Source organism: Juglans microcarpa x Juglans regia, chromosome 5D (genome assembly GCF_004785595.1).
Source record: "Juglans microcarpa x Juglans regia isolate MS1-56 chromosome 5D, Jm3101_v1.0, whole genome shotgun sequence".
In the NCBI taxonomy this organism is placed as follows: domain Eukaryota; kingdom Viridiplantae; phylum Streptophyta; class Magnoliopsida; order Fagales; family Juglandaceae; genus Juglans; species Juglans microcarpa x Juglans regia.
The window spans coordinates 12,769,809-12,787,795 of NC_054602.1; the positions used below are offsets into that span (position 1 = coordinate 12,769,809).

At 34.7% G+C, this 17,987-nt stretch overlaps 1 protein-coding gene across 1 annotated transcript; it reads right to left on the minus strand.

Annotated features, from left to right (window-relative positions):
• Nucleotides 1–3,949: 3,949 nt before the first annotated feature.
• Nucleotides 3,950–8,069, minus strand: LOC121264048 (coatomer subunit zeta-1-like). Its single transcript, XM_041167090.1, has 6 exons — nucleotides 7,976–8,069; nucleotides 6,661–6,820; nucleotides 6,061–6,208; nucleotides 5,873–5,950; nucleotides 4,269–4,353; nucleotides 3,950–4,059 (listed from the first exon to the last, which is right to left on the minus strand). The coding sequence occupies exons 1-6, from the start codon at nucleotides 7,976–7,978 to the stop codon at nucleotides 4,000–4,002; spliced, it is 534 nt and encodes a 177-aa protein (XP_041023024.1). The 5' UTR covers nucleotides 7,979–8,069; the 3' UTR covers nucleotides 3,950–3,999.
• Between the last annotated feature and the right edge of the window lie 9,918 nt (nucleotides 8,070–17,987).

A 17,987-nucleotide genomic window follows, 5' to 3' on the forward strand; every position in this document is an offset into this window, starting at 1 on the left:
TGCCAACAAGTTTATGTAAAGATTTGGAGAGGTTAGTGGCTCAGTTTTGGTGGGACCAGAGAACTGAGGAGAGGAAAATTCACTTGTGCAAATGGGATCAACTTTGTGAATCAAAAACTAGAGGTGGAATGGGGTTTCAAGATTTGAAATTGTTTAACTCTGCTCTACTTGCAAAACAAGCTTGGAGGATTTTAAAGAATGAAGATTCCCTACTCCATCAAGTGTATAAAGCTAAGTATTTTCCTTATTGTTCATTCTTTGAGTCAAAACTGGGGTTTAACCCATCTTATGCGTGGAAAGTGATATGGGAGGCTAGAAGGATCTTGCTGAGAGGTTGTCAAATGAGAATTGGAGATGGGAACACTACTAGAATTTGGAAGGATATATGGGTGCCTGGACATCAAGCCTTGAAGACAGAAATGGTTCTTAGTGATGAGACAGATCTATCAATAAAGGTTGCAAACCTAATTGATAGCCAATCGAGGAGGTGGGATGTTGAGTAGGTTAGAGCCCTCTTCAATCCAAATATTGCTGCTGATATTTTGAAGATTGTTCTAAGTCCTGGTAGGTATGAGGATGTATGATTTTGGAGGCATGAGAGAATTGGCAACTTTAGTGTAAAGAGTGCATATCGCTTCTTGAGAGCTATGGCATCTTAGGGTTTACCAGAAAATTCTATAGCTTGTGAAGATAAGAAACTATGGAAATCTATGTGGAAAATGCATATCCCTCGAAAGATCAAGATTTTTGCATGGAAGGCTTGTAAGGAAGGGTTACCTTCTAAACAGAATTTATTTAAAAGAAAGGTTGTGGATTCTATTCAGTGTGACTTCTATGGCTTCCAGAGTGAAGATCTCCGTCATGCTCTTATCAATTATCCTGATATTCTTGCTGTTTGGATATCTGTTATGCCTATTATGAGGACATTTACTCATGTTGTCTATGTTAACCGTGTAGCAAGGCAAATTTTGGATGATGGAGACTCATCACAGCTAGAAAGATTCTTCTTCATTGCATGGGCCTTCTGGTATAGGCGTAACAAGCTGATTTATGAGCAGGCTAAGTTGTCTCCAGAGTCTGTGATTAATCATGCATTGAGTCTGCAAAATTCTGTTTCATCCTCCATTAAGACACGGTTTGAAACCTATTCCATGCTAGAATGCTCCTCCCACAGGTTTCTTTAAACTAAATGTGGATGGGGCAATGTTCTTTGACTATCAAAAGGCAGGGGTGGGTTTTGTAGTAAGGGATGAGAATGGTCAGGTTGTCATGGCAGTTAGCAAATCAGAACATGAGGTGGTGGAAGTTGAATCAATGGAACTATTGGCAATGTTTAGAGGATTACAGTTTAGCTCTCAACTGGGAATAACTAAGATCATCTTAGAAAGTGACAGCTTGCTCTTAGTCGAGACTTTACAAGTATCTGAGGAATCCTTATCAATGCTAGGTAACCTCATCTCTAAGGTGAAGAATATGCTAAAGCAGTTCCAAGAACATCGGGTACAACATGTTTCACGCATGGGGAATCAAGTGGCTCACTTTTTAGCTAGACATGCTTGGAGAGTACAAGATGTAGAGATGTGGATGCATTTTGTTCCTTCTTTTGTTGCTCAATACGTTTGGTTGGACAATTCTCATTTGTAACTTGAGTTTATCTATGAATGAAGCTCCTTTTATCAAAAAAAAAAAAAAGCTAGCGTACTCAAAAGTGTATGCAAATCATCAGCAAATTAAAGTTTTCACCAACAAACTATAGACCACTTTTCATTGCCACTTTGGCGCACTAACTAGATTTAGGATTTATAATCAGTAGTTAGGATTTAGGTCTAATTTGGATAGCAAAACTCTCTCATCTCATCTCAATATCCAAACACCACAAACACAAATATTTTTCAATTTCAAATTTTCAACTTTTTCATCTAATCATTACTCTAATTATCACAATTTTCTCAAACTTCCAAACAAAACACAATTCAAAATTTTCAAATCCCAAAACAAAAATAATATTAAAAAACTATATTCTAATAATATTTTAACTTTATAATATTTTTATTTAATTTCTTCTCTCTCTCCAAAACCTCACAAAACATCTCACAAGTCAAACCATTTTACTATTATTTACGAACCATTTCACTACTATTTACAAATCATCTCATCTCATCTTACTATCAAAACGAGGCCTAAGAATCAAGAAAATACTTCATCCATCGATCTTAGGTCACATTGTTAACTTCCTCATTGGCCTTATCAAAGTTGCACACTAAACCAGCACAAGCTTTTTTGTTGTAAAAAAATTTCTCCATAAAAGCAAAAGAGAAAAGCTGGGGAACGGTCCGGCTGTTAAGTAAAGTATAGCAACCCTCCAATCACAACGCGACACGTAGGCAACTTATTGTGAAATTTTTACATCTGCAGACACCCGATCATTCAATTCATTACACCTTCCTCACTCTCATATTCGTCTGCCCTTTCCACTTCTTCCTGAGGAACCCACGGACTCAACATCTAAACACTGTCATCCCGCACGCTACTCGACCCAGACGGTGGCCGTGTCCCGAGACGAATGTTCAAACCAATAGTAAAAAAATCAAAAATCAAATCCCTCACCCCACTCCTCTCTCCCATCACCCTGCTCAACCAGATTCCTCAATCACCCAAATCGACTCCGGACTGGGTTCTCCCTCACCCCTATCCTCACTCCCATATTAAATCGCCCAAATCAACGTTGCCCCCTCTCCTCTCTCCCATCGCTCCCATCTACTCTACCCCAAGCTCATGTCCTCTCATCGACGCTGGACTCCCCTCTCCCTCACCTCTCTCCTCTCTCCCATATGAAATCGCCAAAACGATGCCGCCCCCAAGCTCCCTCAAGGTTGAAGTGTTGGTTCGGCTAAATAAATTGATTCTAACTTGTAGTGGAAAGCCCTTTTGTCAATATTGCTTGCTGCATAATTTGTTGAGGAAAAAACCTCTACTAAGAATTCTTACGAAAACAACAATCTAAGTTGTTTATTCTATCAATCTTCATTGCATGTACTTTGAGATTCATACGAAAATAACCTTGGTTGGTTCCGACGGTGGTGCTCAAGTCTTGGTCGGTGGGCGGCGAGCTTGGTGGCGTAGCAAGAGGTGGGCTGGAAGTGGACGAAGAGAAAAAAAGAAATGTGAGTTGAAAAATGGAAACCGATTCTGTGAAGGGAATAGCTCGTGATTCTGTGTGGTGAGGTCTAAAGGATTTATTGTTTTTTTGCCTACATGTCAGCATCTGATTGGAGGGCTGCTATTCTAGGCTTAACAGCAGGACCGCTCTGCAACATTTCTGAAAGCAAAAAGTCCCCTTTAGCTGCCAAGGATTCTATAAATATGGGCACAAATGCTTCTATATATGTGTGGGCACAGCCCGCCACACAGGTGCCTATGTTCCTGCTCGATCTTATTATAAAAGTGTTAAATTAACACGTAATTCCATACTCAAACTCTATACCACCTTCATTGGCCTTTGATGTCCCAAGTTTATTTTGGGGGTGGGGGGGGGATTACTGTTCATCCGATTCCAACTAGGGAACCCAGATATACCCAGACTGGAATGCGAGTTTCAAAATCGGGCCGAAACCCAGATTCAAACCGATTTTTAAAAACCCAAAACTCGGGTTCCAGGTTGCACCTGGTTTTTTTTAAAAAAAAAAATCGAAGGCTACATATTATGAAAATGTTGATGTAACATTCAAACTTTATTTTTTTAATTTTTTTAAATCAAAACTTACATGTTCCTTGACCACCAATAAAAAGCCATATGGAGAAAAAAGTAAAATAAAAAAATAAAAAATTATAAAATGGATGATTCATTGAACATAATATGCATTTTGCTTTTGAGTTTTTGTCCATGTAGTTGCTAGAAAAGAAAAAAAAAAAAAAAAACAAAAGAAACATCAAAACATTCAATCCCAACACAACCACCACCCCCCCCCCCCCCCCCCCAAAAAAAAAAAAAAAGATTCATTATTTAAGAAGGGATCTTGTTAGATGTTCACGTGCGGTGGCTAATGCTTGACTTATTGTCTGCAAAAAAAAAAAAAAAAAAACAAAAGAAACACAGAATAATAATAAATTACAAATAAAACAAATGATACAAGTTAAATATGGTAGCAATCAGTGCTAGTCTTTTGTTAACGAAAATAATTTTCTTCCATACTTTAATTCATTTTCAAGGGAAAGAGAAGAAAGGAATAGGGGGGGACGGGGGGTTGAGAAGAACGGGATCTTAATACCTGCTCAGACAAAGGAGCTCCAGCATCTATGCTATTACTTGCAACCTTCCCTGCTATGACATTTGCATCTGTCTCAAGAATAATACTGTAGCAAATACAAGTTAGTTAAATCTGGGTGGGAAGACGTGCGCTCTTTGCTGACTGAGTAAGAAACACAAGCCAAGGAAAGAGAAACAAACATGAGCTGGATAAAGAGAAACTCAAACATTTACGGTATGCAGCTATACATGGAGAGACATATCCTCCTACCAAAAGTTATAGTGCATTCTGTTGAAGTGTCTTTTACGATTTGGTATTGGCTTTTGGTGAAGGACTAAATTAGAAATGGGACTACAAATGTTTAACCGTGTCTCCCATCCATCTCCAATATGTTGTTTTGAAAAATGACATTTTACAGAATGATTACATGAATTCCATATTGGACTTGCAAAAAAAATGAATTTCATATTGGACGACAAAGAGAACATTCATTCAAAAAATACCCCAAATATTTCTTGAAAACCCGTTGAAGTTAAGAAAATAATCAACTCAACTATTTAGAGGCCAATAATTTGTTAAAGCATCATGAATTAATATCCAATAAAAGAGCCATTAAGGACTAATCAGGTTGCTGCTCAAATTTGCAAGGTTGATAATTCTCAATCAAAATGAGTTTGAACTAAAGCCCTTGCTTCTTGAGCATATAGCCCAGAGGAGTTGCGGCCACCTAACATCTAAAAGACAACTAGCCAAGCACGACAATAACTTAACAGAAATTTGGTTACTCATGAGGAGTCAAAAGGCCACTGATAATTCTCAGAATTTGGTACTGGGGGATTTAGAGGGCCGGGGTTGGGGAGTCAACATTAAACTTCAACAGAATTCACAAAACTTGCAAACACTTTCGAATAAATAACCAGGAAAATACCTCCACGCACGCAGTTTCTTTTAATGAATGTGACAAGATCAAAATTTGGAACTCATATAAGAGCTATTATGATTCTAAATAGCATTAAACAACTATAGAAATTGTGTAATGTCCAAGAAAATCTAATTGAATATAACTTTTTTTACTCTGAGGTGAGTAGCTCTTTCTTTCATGATATGATAATTGCAGAAAATTGAAGATAATGACTGCAAACTATAAAAAAAAAGGTTTCTTTAACAACATGATAGAAGAACATTATGGTACCAGATGGCACTCCCCTTGCTTCAAAAGGTTTTATTCAGGCCCAGCTAAAACTAGTATGTTCAATCGTTATAACTCCCCAACTAAGTGGATACCACATAAACAGAATACTGAAGAAAATGATTCAAGGAACATCACTTGTTTTAGAAATCTTCATGGACTCACATCCATGATGTGCCTTGCAATAATAATATAATTACTAAGTTTCACAAATAAAACTTCCACAACTAATTTCACTGCATAAAATATCTGCAGTCAAGGGATTTTAGGCTCTGATTTTTGAAGATTTTGAGCTTTAGCTACCAAGAAAAGTAGAAGACACACATAAATGAAACCAACAAGCTTATAAATGAAAAGTTGAGAAGAAAAGGAAAGACAAAAAATATACAAAGAAGCATATTACTTTATTTTATAAGCAAAAGAACATATTACTTACCCGCCATCAACAATCTCATCGAGGCATAACAGAATGAGATCCAAGTTTTCTAGTGCCTCCTTCTTGTCCACATTACCTCTATCACAAAAACATAGTTTTATCAAAGTAGATAAAAGAGTTGATAAATGAATAATAAAAACAACTGAATTATTAAACAAGGGTGAAGAACAAAAGCAACTACGAGAAACCTGAGAAGAAGGCCAACTGCATCAAAAAATCCCTGAAGAACAGTGGCTAAGATGAGCTCGTTTTCATCTTCACCCCCAGTAACAAAAAAGTGAAGGTCTTGAACAAACTTGTAAACAACGATGTTGTTCTCAAACATTCCTATCTCCGCTGTGAAAAAAGTAGCAAGATTTTTTTTATAAGTAATCGGGATAGCAATATGTTTTTTTAAGTAATCGAGAATTTTATCAAAGAACTTGAGAGGCAATAAAATAGCAAGATGTTAAATTGTAAACAATAAGAATCTAAGCAATGTACATGTACATGGATGCTTTTATCAACCATAAAGACAGAGAACAGGAGAATAAGTCATATTCTAGAGATCAACACAAAAAGAGCATCTCTCACAAACCAGATTCAATGCAGATAACCTAACATTATTCTCAGAAGGGGATGATTCTTTCAAAATCAATGAAATATATCAATCAATGTCAAAATCATCAGGGTTTTAACTTTTAAGCAAGAGCCAATGCTTGTGCGATTGCAATGGGATAGGCATGTTTGCAAAGTCATCCTTGATAAAAATGAAGCACTTCACAACGAAATAATAAGGAAACAGATACCTTCTGTCCGTGCATTTGTCTTTTGGGTCTTGGTAAATACAGCTTTCTCAAATGCTTCCTTTGCACTATTTGTGGGCCAGTCATCTGAGTAATACTTAACAGCGACACGTTTCCCTTCAGAATCCAAAAGCAGGATATTTTTTATGGAAGGGCATGACTCCTACAAAATGAAGATCATGCAGGATTAGAGATTGCCAAAAACCTGAACTTAGCAGTATCAAGGTGACTGCCATTCTAACCCAGCCAAAAGTAGCTACAGTAACCCTAGAGCCCTTGCACGGTAAGATGTCTAGTTCTCCATGTTTAGCAGTGCAGTTTAAGTGTGCAGGGTGCACAAGACTGTTTGCTGACTTTGACACATTTGTGAGGTTATTAGTCATTAATTTTTAGACTGTGGTACAGTAATATTAGGTTTTGATCAAAGTAGCGTCTTTAATACTCTTTATTCCCAATGCTTAGAATGCTATACAAGTTTTTGGCGCTTTTCAGAGAGAACAATTAAAGGCAATAGAATTATATTTTCTGATAACCAAAATTAAATTGTTTGATAGGAACTTTGATTCTAGCAATCCTAAATTGTTACTTTTTAGAATATGACCCGTGGTGGTAACCCAATTGAAAGTTCATGAGCTCCCAACAGTGGCTCACTGTTAAACGATAAGTATACAAACCGGATCCTGCATATAAGTAATGACATGCCAATATCTAATAATGGCTGAAGTTTTTCACAAGAAGCAGGTTTAACAAAACAAAGATTTTTTTTTTCCAATTCTAATTTGAGGTACAATAGAATTCTTTGGGATCATGAATTTTCAGTTTCTTTTATAATTTCATCCTGTTTTTAGCAGGGATCAGTATTAAGTATGTTTCTAGGCAAATCCTTGTGCAAGATAGGAAAGTATCTCTGATTCTGTATAAATTTTCTTAAAATTGGTGACTTAAAATCAGCAAGAAAAACACGATAAACAGGAAACATAGAGACCATTTCCAGTAGATTTACAGTACAAGAAACACATTTCCATAGTAAATGTACGTCCTTTAAATTATTTTTGGGGAAACAAACAAGATCCAGTTCTAAGAAACATGGATTTGAGACTAACTGTTAGAAAATATGAAAGATCAAGCACCTTTTATTCATGCATGTCAGATCTACGTGAACAGACACCTAATACTAACCATCCTAAAATTCTCCTACCACATATAAGTCGGATCAATTGTCTCTACACAAAATTAATGATATTAGAATAAAAGAAGCTGATTAGAAAGAGAATGCGAGCAAGTAACTCGCTCAGAGAGAGCGCGGAAAGAAACTGACCATGCTGTTTGGCGAAATTCTCCGAGAAAATCTTTGGACTTGAGGCCGAGTGTCCAATCGTTCAGGCTCGACGGGAGAGAAGAATATAATATGTGCACATATGCGATGCGGTACTACTGAATAATCCTAATTGATTTCAATATAAATAAATAAATAAATAAATAAAGAAGAAGAATAATCCTAATTAAAATGTAAATAAAAATAAATAATCTTTTAAATATTTGATATCTTAAATAAATCATAAATTCTGGTCAACAGCCGGTTTGGAAATAGCACACCGGATAAAGAGAAAGAGAAATTCTATTTGCAGTCTCAAGTGGGGACTGCATGTACAGACCTTTTATTAAATGAGAGAAAACATCATTTTAAGAGGAATAGTTTTGTAATTTTAAAAACTTTTAAAGCTAAAATTGTCTAGACTTACATTACAGTCCCCATTTGAGAATTGTACCTAGCATTTCTTAAAGAGAAATATGTGTTATTTGTTTTCATAATTTCTCACGTTTAATTATTATAATTTTTTAAAATTTTTAAATAATTTAATTTTTTAAAATTTTTAAATAAAAATAATATTAAAAAGTATATTTTAATAATATTTTATATAATTTTTAATTTTAATCTTAATTTATCTTTATCTCATAATTTATCTAAAAAATAAACGAGTCCATGTCAGCTTACGGTTCTTCCATTCTAATGAAATTTCATGATCTTTTCTCGATTTTCTCTCATTCCATTCCGTTCGATTTTCTCTCTTCCCTTCCGGTTGGATGGAAAAAGGGGAACCTGAAAAAATGGAAAAATAGAGAGAAAAAAACTAACAGAGTGAGATATAGGAACTGTTGTATAACGGTATTCTAAAGAAATACTAATAACATTTCTTTTTCTTTTACTTTTTTTAAATAAAAATAATATTAAAAAGTATATTTTAATAATATTTTATATAATTTTTAATTTTAATCTTAATTTATCTTTATCTCATAATTTATCTAAAAAATAAACGAGTCCATGTCAGCTTACGATTCTTCCATTCTAATGAAATTTCATGATCTTTTCTCGATTTTCTCTCATTCCATTCCGTTCGATTTTCTCTCTTCCCTTCCGGTTGGATGGAAAAAGGGGAACCTGAAAAAATGGAAAAATTGAGAGAAAAAAACTAACAGAGTGAGATATAGGAACTGTTGTATAACGGTATTCTAAAGAAATACTAATAACATTTCTTTTTCTTTTACTTTATTTAATTATCATTTTAGTTTATATTGTTTATCATATTTTGATAATAATACAATTTTCAGAATGTGTAAGCTCAAGGGTTGAAAACCGAACCAACCGTATTTTTGTTTATATAAAACCGACTAATTAAGGTATCGTTTGGATATAGAAACATTTTCAATTCATCTCATTTTATAATTATAATTTTTTCAAATTTTTTTACAAAATATAATAAATAATTTAACTTTTTCAAATTCTAAAATAATAATAATAATAATAAATATTCTAACAATATTTTATTTAACTCATTTAAAACCATTACATCTCATCTCACTATTCAAACCAACCCTAAGTAGAAAAAAATGGATCTGATTGGTTCCAATTAGGGGTGAATTCGGTCAGGTCTGGTCGGTCCTGAGAAGATTTTGTGGACCGGACCGGACCTATTCGGTCCAGGGTTTTTCTATCCTGGACCAGACCAAAATCTATAAGGTCCGGTCCGATCCCATTCGAGACAGTCTGGTCCGATCCGGTCGGTCTCATTTGGTCCATGCCTTCCAGAAATCCATTCGGGACACCATTTTAGCTTTCAGGAACCAATTTAGAAACCCCACAATGAATTATCAATCAAATAAAGCACAAAAACAAAATGGCGTCGTTTGATGTTTAATGTTTATATTGTAAATTAGTTAAAAAAAAATACAAGATTTCTCCCATCAAAAAAAAAAAAAAAATTCCATCAAAAGAAAAATACATTTGAAATAGTAAGTTTGGGATGCGACGATGACGTGGAGAAGCCCCGAGGGAGAGAGAGGGGGCTGCGTTGAAATTTGGGGAGGAGATCTGGTCGGCAAGAAGGAGCTGATTATGCGGTCGACGACGAGTGGCTGGGATGCAGCGTTGCAGCTGGAGGGCAGAGGAGAGGGAGAGGAAAATCGTAGAGGAGGGGCTGCGGCTGGAGGAGAGAGAGAGAGAAGAAGAAGAAGAAGAAGAAGAAGAAGAAGGGAAAATAAGGATCTAGGGTTTCCTTTGAGTATTTAATCTAGGTCTTTCATCATCTAGGAGTTTTAACCTAGATTCAAGTTAGAGATTAAACATTTTAAAATAACTAACAAAAATAGATAAGCAAGAGTATAAATATAATAAAACAAATTTAAAACCAACTTAAATTTAAAACTAATTTAATCTAGGTCCTTCATCATTTAGGATTTTCAACCTAGATTCAACGTTAGAGATTAAACACTTTAAAATAACTAACTAAAATAGATAAACAAGAGTATAAATATAATAAAACAAATTTAAAACCAACTTAAATTTAAAACTAATTTAATCTAGGCCTTTCTTCATCATGAGTCAAAAAAATGGAAAAATGCTATGGAAGATAAAATGCATTTATGGAACAGAATGAAGATTGAAAATCTGTTAAACTTTTTTTTTTTTTTATCTCAACGATTTATAAAAACTTGAGATATTAATACTATATGTTATACATATAGTATATATATATATATATATATTATATTTTATAATGATATAGTGATACTAATACTATATGTTATATATTATGGAATATATATTATATATTATATAATAATACATGATACTAAATTATTACTAATGCTATATACTATACTAATAGTGATATTTAGTTGCAACTTAGGTCATAGATGTAGATGTTAGTAATTAGTTAATGGTGAATTAGTGATAGGGGTGAATTCGTGTGACTCTAGTATTAAGCACCATTGTTTAAGTCCAATTTCGTACTAAACGGCGCCGTTTGATGTTTGGCAAATTTGATGTGTTTCTAACTTGTGATTCTTTTATCTTTTTAGCACATAAATTAATTAAAAAAATTATTGATATTAGTAAAATTAAGTAAACTATTTAATGGTGATTATTCTCTTAACTCATTGATACATTGATACTAAATTATGGACTATACTATACTAATAGTAATATATGGTCATAGACTCATAGACTCATAGTGATATAGTCATTAGTAATACTCATTAGTCATAGTGATATTGATACTATATACTTGTAGTTATAGACTTACATTGATTTAGTTATAAATTTATAATTATAGTTATAGTGATTTAGTTTAGTTATAATTATATTGATGATGTTAATTGTTACTTTGTTACTAACTTAGAGCATGTCAATGTATTATAATTTATGATAGTTCTGAGTTAAAATGCATAGTGAGTTATATACAACTTTTTACATTTTGGATATGAAGTAATAAGCATAGATAATTTAATTAGGTCATACATCCATACATGCTTTATATTTATTTGCAACTTAGGTCATAGATGTAAATGTTAGTAATTAGTTAATGGTGAATTAGTGATAGGTTAGTTAATTGATATTCATGTCATACATTAGTTAATTACAATTTACATTAGTTATTTTTAATTGCTTTATATTTACTTACAACTTAGATATATTAAAAAAAAGTTATCTAATAACTTAGATAGATGTAGATGTTAGGAATTAATTAATAGTGAATTGATGATAGGTTAATTGATAATATACAATTAATAGAATATTAATTTGTAAATTTGTAATTACATATTTAAACTTTTATATTGTACATGGCGTAGGTTAGATGAAAATTACATAATTTATTATACAATTATTATATAAAGAATAAAAAATTTATTTTATTTTTTCAGTCAGTCCGGTCCGGTCTGAAAACCCCCCAACCTGAGACCGAACTGAAGACCGAAAACCCTATTTTCCTAGGACCGAAACCGAGCAAGCCTTTTCTTGGTCCGGTTTGGTCCAGACTGAACCGAACCGATCGGTTTTCTTGATCCGGACCGACCGATTTACAGCCCTAGTTCCAATCAATTCCGGTCGGTTAAGCGATTTTCCGTAGCAAGTGGCTGCTCTTTCCTTTTTTTTTTTTTGAAATAAATTGGCTGCTCCTTGAACAAACATAAATTGAAGTAAAGTTAGCAAACTATACAACGACAAAGTTAGAAAAGTTAAACAATAACATGATCGGTTACATAGGTAACAAATATGGAAAACTTTAAATATACTAGATATTTAATGATTCATATTGCAAAATTTTATCACAGATATGGAAGGCTGGAAACAAACTTAGCAAATCTAGAAAAATCAAAATATACCAAGAGAGAGAGAGAGATGGGACGTGAGGTAGTGTCGGAGTGAGGTGGATATCACTCGCGGATAACTAGACAAAGTTCGGAGGGAGAGCGGAGAGAAGTCTAAGATTAGGTTTAGATAGTGAGATGAGATGAGTTGAGATAAAAGTTAAGTTGAATAAACTATTATTAAAATATTATTTTTTAATATTATTATTATTTTGATATTTGAAAATATTGAATTGTTTATTGTATTTTATGTAAAAATTTGTTAAAATTGTAATGATGAGATTAGATGGATTGAGAGTGTTTCTCAATCCAAACTGAGTCTAAGAGATGAGAGAGAGAAATGGCGTGGAAAGGAGAAGAAATGAAGGAGGAAATGGAGGGGAAAGCTCGGGATAAAAAGTTCAACCCTAACCTAAAATGACACCGTTTTGTATTATTATTATTTTTTTTTTCTAAAACTAAGTTATAAAGCTACATCATTTAGCTCATTTAAGTTAAATGACATCGGTTTCTATAAAAATAAAATAAAACATATATTATATCAATCGCTTCACCGGTTTGAACATGGTTCAAACTGGAACTAAACCAACCGATGTCGGTTAGCAATGTTTTGGACCGCTATCCGACCAATTCTCCACCAGTGTCGGTCATTTCCGATAGTTCCTAATCACCCCTAACACTCTTCACATCAACCATAAACAATAAAACAAGTCAACTATTGAAGAAAGTAATAAAATGCAGTAGAAGTTATTATTATTTGAGTAATGATACATACAATCTTTTTTAAAATCTTTTTATATAACCGTGTTTTAATACAAAGATATTTTTGTAAAATAATATTACTTTTATAAATTATTTTACCAAATACCTTTATTTAAAATATGGTTTTATAAATGATTGTATAAAAGATTGTATATCTTATTATATTGAAGAGATAGTGAAGTAAGATGAGCAAGATCTATAGTCTACAGCAATTTATCACCTTAAAAAGACCACTAGAAGAACGATCTTCGTAAAGGAAATCATTGTGAAAAATGCTCATCTTATTTCACTTTCTCTTCAATATAATAAGAAAATGATCCTGCTTCTAGGCCGCCAAATGTGTACCGCTGAGCGTATCTTTAGTGCAAATTACATTTTTTTTTCTTTTTTCAACATTTTTAAAAAATTCACAAATTTACTAATACTCAATTCTTTAATCATTAAGTAAAAAAATAAAATACATGAGCAGTCAAAATGAAAGGACAAAACCAGGGGACAAATTAGCATTTTTCCTAAACTATTCTCATATGGAAATATGAAATCTTAAAGAAAAAACCAATCATATTTCTCGTACCCTAAAGATTTGAAAACCCACAAATTGAGGTGCTTCACTATGCTTGGAAATATAAGTGTTAATATCGTGTTTTGCATACCTTTGAGCCAATTTACGACAACTCAAGTCTTCGAAAACTAGCCCTGCACAATATAGAAAAGACTATAGGTTTGAGAGAGCGGCCTAGGGGCCAGGTAACCTCCAATGCCAAATTTAGTAAATATTCTTGGAGAGCAGCAAATAGGCAAAAGAGTCTAGAAATAAGAGAAATATTCTCGTACCTGAAATCAGTTATTTATACTACAAACCTGAGGAACAGATAGTGCCTGCTACCATGATGTCTGCGTCCCCCGTACTGTTCCTTGTGTCAGTTTTTAAATGCGGCGTGACTTTACGACGACATCATTAATGTGGCATATTGTCCAGGTGGTGGAGCTATTAATGCGACGTGGTTATCTGACCTCCTTCTCACAGTCTATCTTCCTTATGGCTCGTTCATCCCGTTTCTGTCAGTAGAACAAAGGCTCCCTGTATATCACGTCTATTGTCCAAGCAGGCACTCGAGAGCTGGACACTACTCAAGAAGGCCTCAGATCGATGAGTCTCATCCTTTACAATACCATCCCTCCTGCAGGTTGTCTACAGAGGAGCTTTCCCATAGGCTGAGTTAGGGTCTCATTACTCTGGGTCGGGTTTTTTATTTTGATTCCTCTCATTTACGGGTTTCTTGGCCTTGTGGGGAAAATTCCCTTACAATAAATATCTATGATTTTCAATTATTTTCCACTCTAGATTTCTATTAATTTACAATACACTTTATTTCATACAATAAATGGTTGTTCAAAGAGTTGTGTATTTATCAATATCTAATTCCTAATAAGATGTGTCCCACCTATTTGTTTGAATGACATATACAAGCTTGATCACTTGCTGCAATGTTCTAAATGCAAGTCTAAAATCTTTGATTTTAAACATATACAAGACCAGGTCAAATTGAACATATTTGACTTTTTATTTGATTTCCTCTTCTCTCTCAGTCGACTTTTTCTCTTTGAAGTTTACAGACCCTTTGTTTTCACTGGGTGGAGGGGGTTCGGAGCTTAGGCTCCGACCACCTCCCCCCCTAGCCAGCCCCAGAGGCTTTTCCCTTTATATGTTTTGTTGTTTGTCTTTTTTCCCTAACTTTTCCTTTAGTTTTCTTTCCTTAGCGTCGATCCTCCCCGATCTACTGCCTTCCGGCAACCTCCAACAAACACGCGATGCCGGTTCAACCTCTCTGGTCGCCGATCTTCATGTTCGCAGAAGAAAAATCTGCTTCTGCTTGGTGTGTTCAACGCATGCACGGCCACAGCCGTGCAGATTTTTCAATTGCAGTTGTGTACTAGAGCAACTTTGGCGGGCACGCGCGGTCCCATCTGCTTCAGAGGCCCTAGATTTGCTCATCTGTTCACCTCTGCAGGTGGCACATGTCCTACACGCGCCGCCACCACCTTTGTTGGTCTGTTGCCGCCGACTCGGCTTGGATTCCTATTACTATTTATTACCATTTTTCCTAACAAGTGATCTTGTAAGAGGGATCACAGACCTCTCCAAAAATCAACTCCAAACAATATGTGACAGTGCACCCGCCACCTTCACCGCTTCCAGCAAAGGAACTGACAGTAGTTCCATTGTTCGCTTTTTTGTGAACACATCTGACTTTCTATAAGATGGCGTCCTATTGTAGGACAGGGGTAGGGACCAAGAAATTGGTCCCAAATAAACCTCACCCTCTCCTCATGTATCACCATTTTGCACTGTTTTCTATTGCTTTGGGGCGATTGTTTGAGAACCTCACCCCCTCCTCATATATCACCTTTCCTGTTTAATGAAATTAACTTGTTTATAAAAAAACAAAAACAAATTGAACATATTTGAACCTTTAAAAGCAGTAAAGTGATCGTTCGGTAATATTCTAACACCACCAACATCATGCTTTTCAACGGGCATAGTTTATTTTTCATCATGATAATTGGTCGAAGGATTGTCACATGACCAACGAAACAAGTAATTAGAAGATGAAATAGCTTAGCTTTTTCATTATTTAAATTGGATAGGATTAGGGGTAGGGATGGGCTCTCCACCCTCTCTTTGTTTTGCGCTCAGCTGATGTGGGTATAGTTTGATGTTTCATTTACCACTCAACTGACATCATTTTTTGGACTATCATTAATTGAAATGCCCATTAATCTGATTTTTTGAGAATCATTTTTGGTTGTCTAACAAGATCACTGGCAATGGTACCTGAAATGGGAATAAGGTTGGATCATCCTTCATGTATTGTTTGTTTGTTGCCCTTTCTCTGTGCTTTCTTTTGCAGCTTTTTAACATGTACCGGTATCCATTACTTCTGGACTTAGGCCACCAATAAAAGAAGTGTAAGTTGTAACTGCTCTGAAGGTTTCTTTCTATATAATTAACAGGAATAACAATTTAGCATGGATTATTGAGAGAGGGTAAACAAATAAATCTAACAATCACTCAAAAGACCAGAAAAGGCTTATCCACCTCAAAAATCCCGAGTGGATCTATCCAGACTTGAAAAAATAACTCTTTCCATTCTACAAGTGTAAAACCCACCTCAGTGGGAATAAAAGTTCTGCTTGATAACTCATCTCCAAGGAGTATCTGGAATCTAATCCTTTGATGGAGGCAATTTTCTCAGGAATACCTGCAGGCCAACCATAATCCACCAAAAGAAGTCAGAATTGAAGTAGCACTAAAAACAGTTCTGGGTTTTGACACACGTTTGTTTATTTGGATAAATTCCTTTTAGGTTTCATTAGGGGAAAATAAAGAACAGAAAGAAAATAAATGAAATGAATTCTCCACAACCCTCAATCCGTATATACTAGAAGTATAACTCACAGAGAGGTCAAACAACCATGGTGCATAATGAAAATATGAAACTACACCCCACAACCAAACAAGAATCCGATCTATCTTTAGGTTGTTTGGATTTCCAAGGCACCCATTTATGCTTTTGACAATACAGGTTAATCCCACCGAGGGGATATGTACTTTGAAGGGATGATTGAGTTTGATGCCAAGCATGTCAACTAACTTTCTTTATCACCGTTGAATCCACCGTGTGTGTGCCTAGAAACAAATATTTTCTTCCCAGGAAAACTCATATCACTCCCAGAAAGAAAGACTACTTCTGTTTTGAGAGGGAGATATCAAGAAAACTAGTAACCAAAACATGGCCATATAGGGACTCAGATGAGAGTTATTGATCTAGGGCTCAAGATATTTTTCCTGAATGGGTCACATGGATATTGCTTTTCAACGTTAAACTTAGACACATCAAAAGAGAGGGCCACCAGGACAAGTAGTTAGTAAATTTTAATGTGGCACTAAATAACTGGGTGATAATGGAACAAACTAATGCAAACAAGACAGGTACGTGCATTTCAGCTAGCACTTCTAAGTATTGTAAATTCTCAAAGTTAACTTCAGTTTGCATACAGACATCATTTAACTCTCTTGGTCAAGAACATAACCAATGATGTGGAAAAAGTTTCGTCAAATCAAATGGAATTGGCCGAGTCGCAGAGATCATCAATATGTATATAATGCCACAACCAAATTCTCCGCTAACTGCTTCCAACAAGAGTTCTTAAGCCTTTGTTAGTCAAATGTTATCCTCCACCTGTTTGTAAATTCAAGCTGAACATTGATGGGGCTTCAAAGGAAAATCCTGGCATAGCTAGTTGTGGGGGCGTGATTATTTATGGTTTTTCTTGCCATCTGGGTCATGGGACAACCATATTTACCGAACTTTCTGCTTTGAAATATGGTTTATTATTATGCTATAAGCGGCAAATCTTAGAATCAGTTGTGGAGATAGATTCTATACTTGTTGTGAATTGGTTTAACAAAAAACAAGAGCTTGCTTGGAAGCATTTTGAAATGTGGACTGATATACTCAGCATCCATTCTTTTTTTCATTTTGAATTAATTCATACTTACAGAAAAGGGAATAACTTGGTTGATGCTTTAGCAATTTTCGGAACTATGGTGTAGATGCTTATCTTCACTCAGATTTTCACTTACCAAAACACTTATATGGTATATATGTCTGGGATAAAGCAAGACGTCCTCACTTTAGATACTAGTGTTATTATACTTTTTTCTTATGACAGATAGTTTGAAACAATTGTATAGTTTCCGGCTTTGGTTTCGGGATTTACGTAAACCCCAAAGCCCTTCCCCGTTTGGAGAAGGTATCCCTCCCTCCGGGTTATTAATAAAATTGGAGATTTAGGGCTAGTTTATTTTTAGAGATCAGATGAGATTAAAGTTAAAAAGTTGAATAAAATATTGT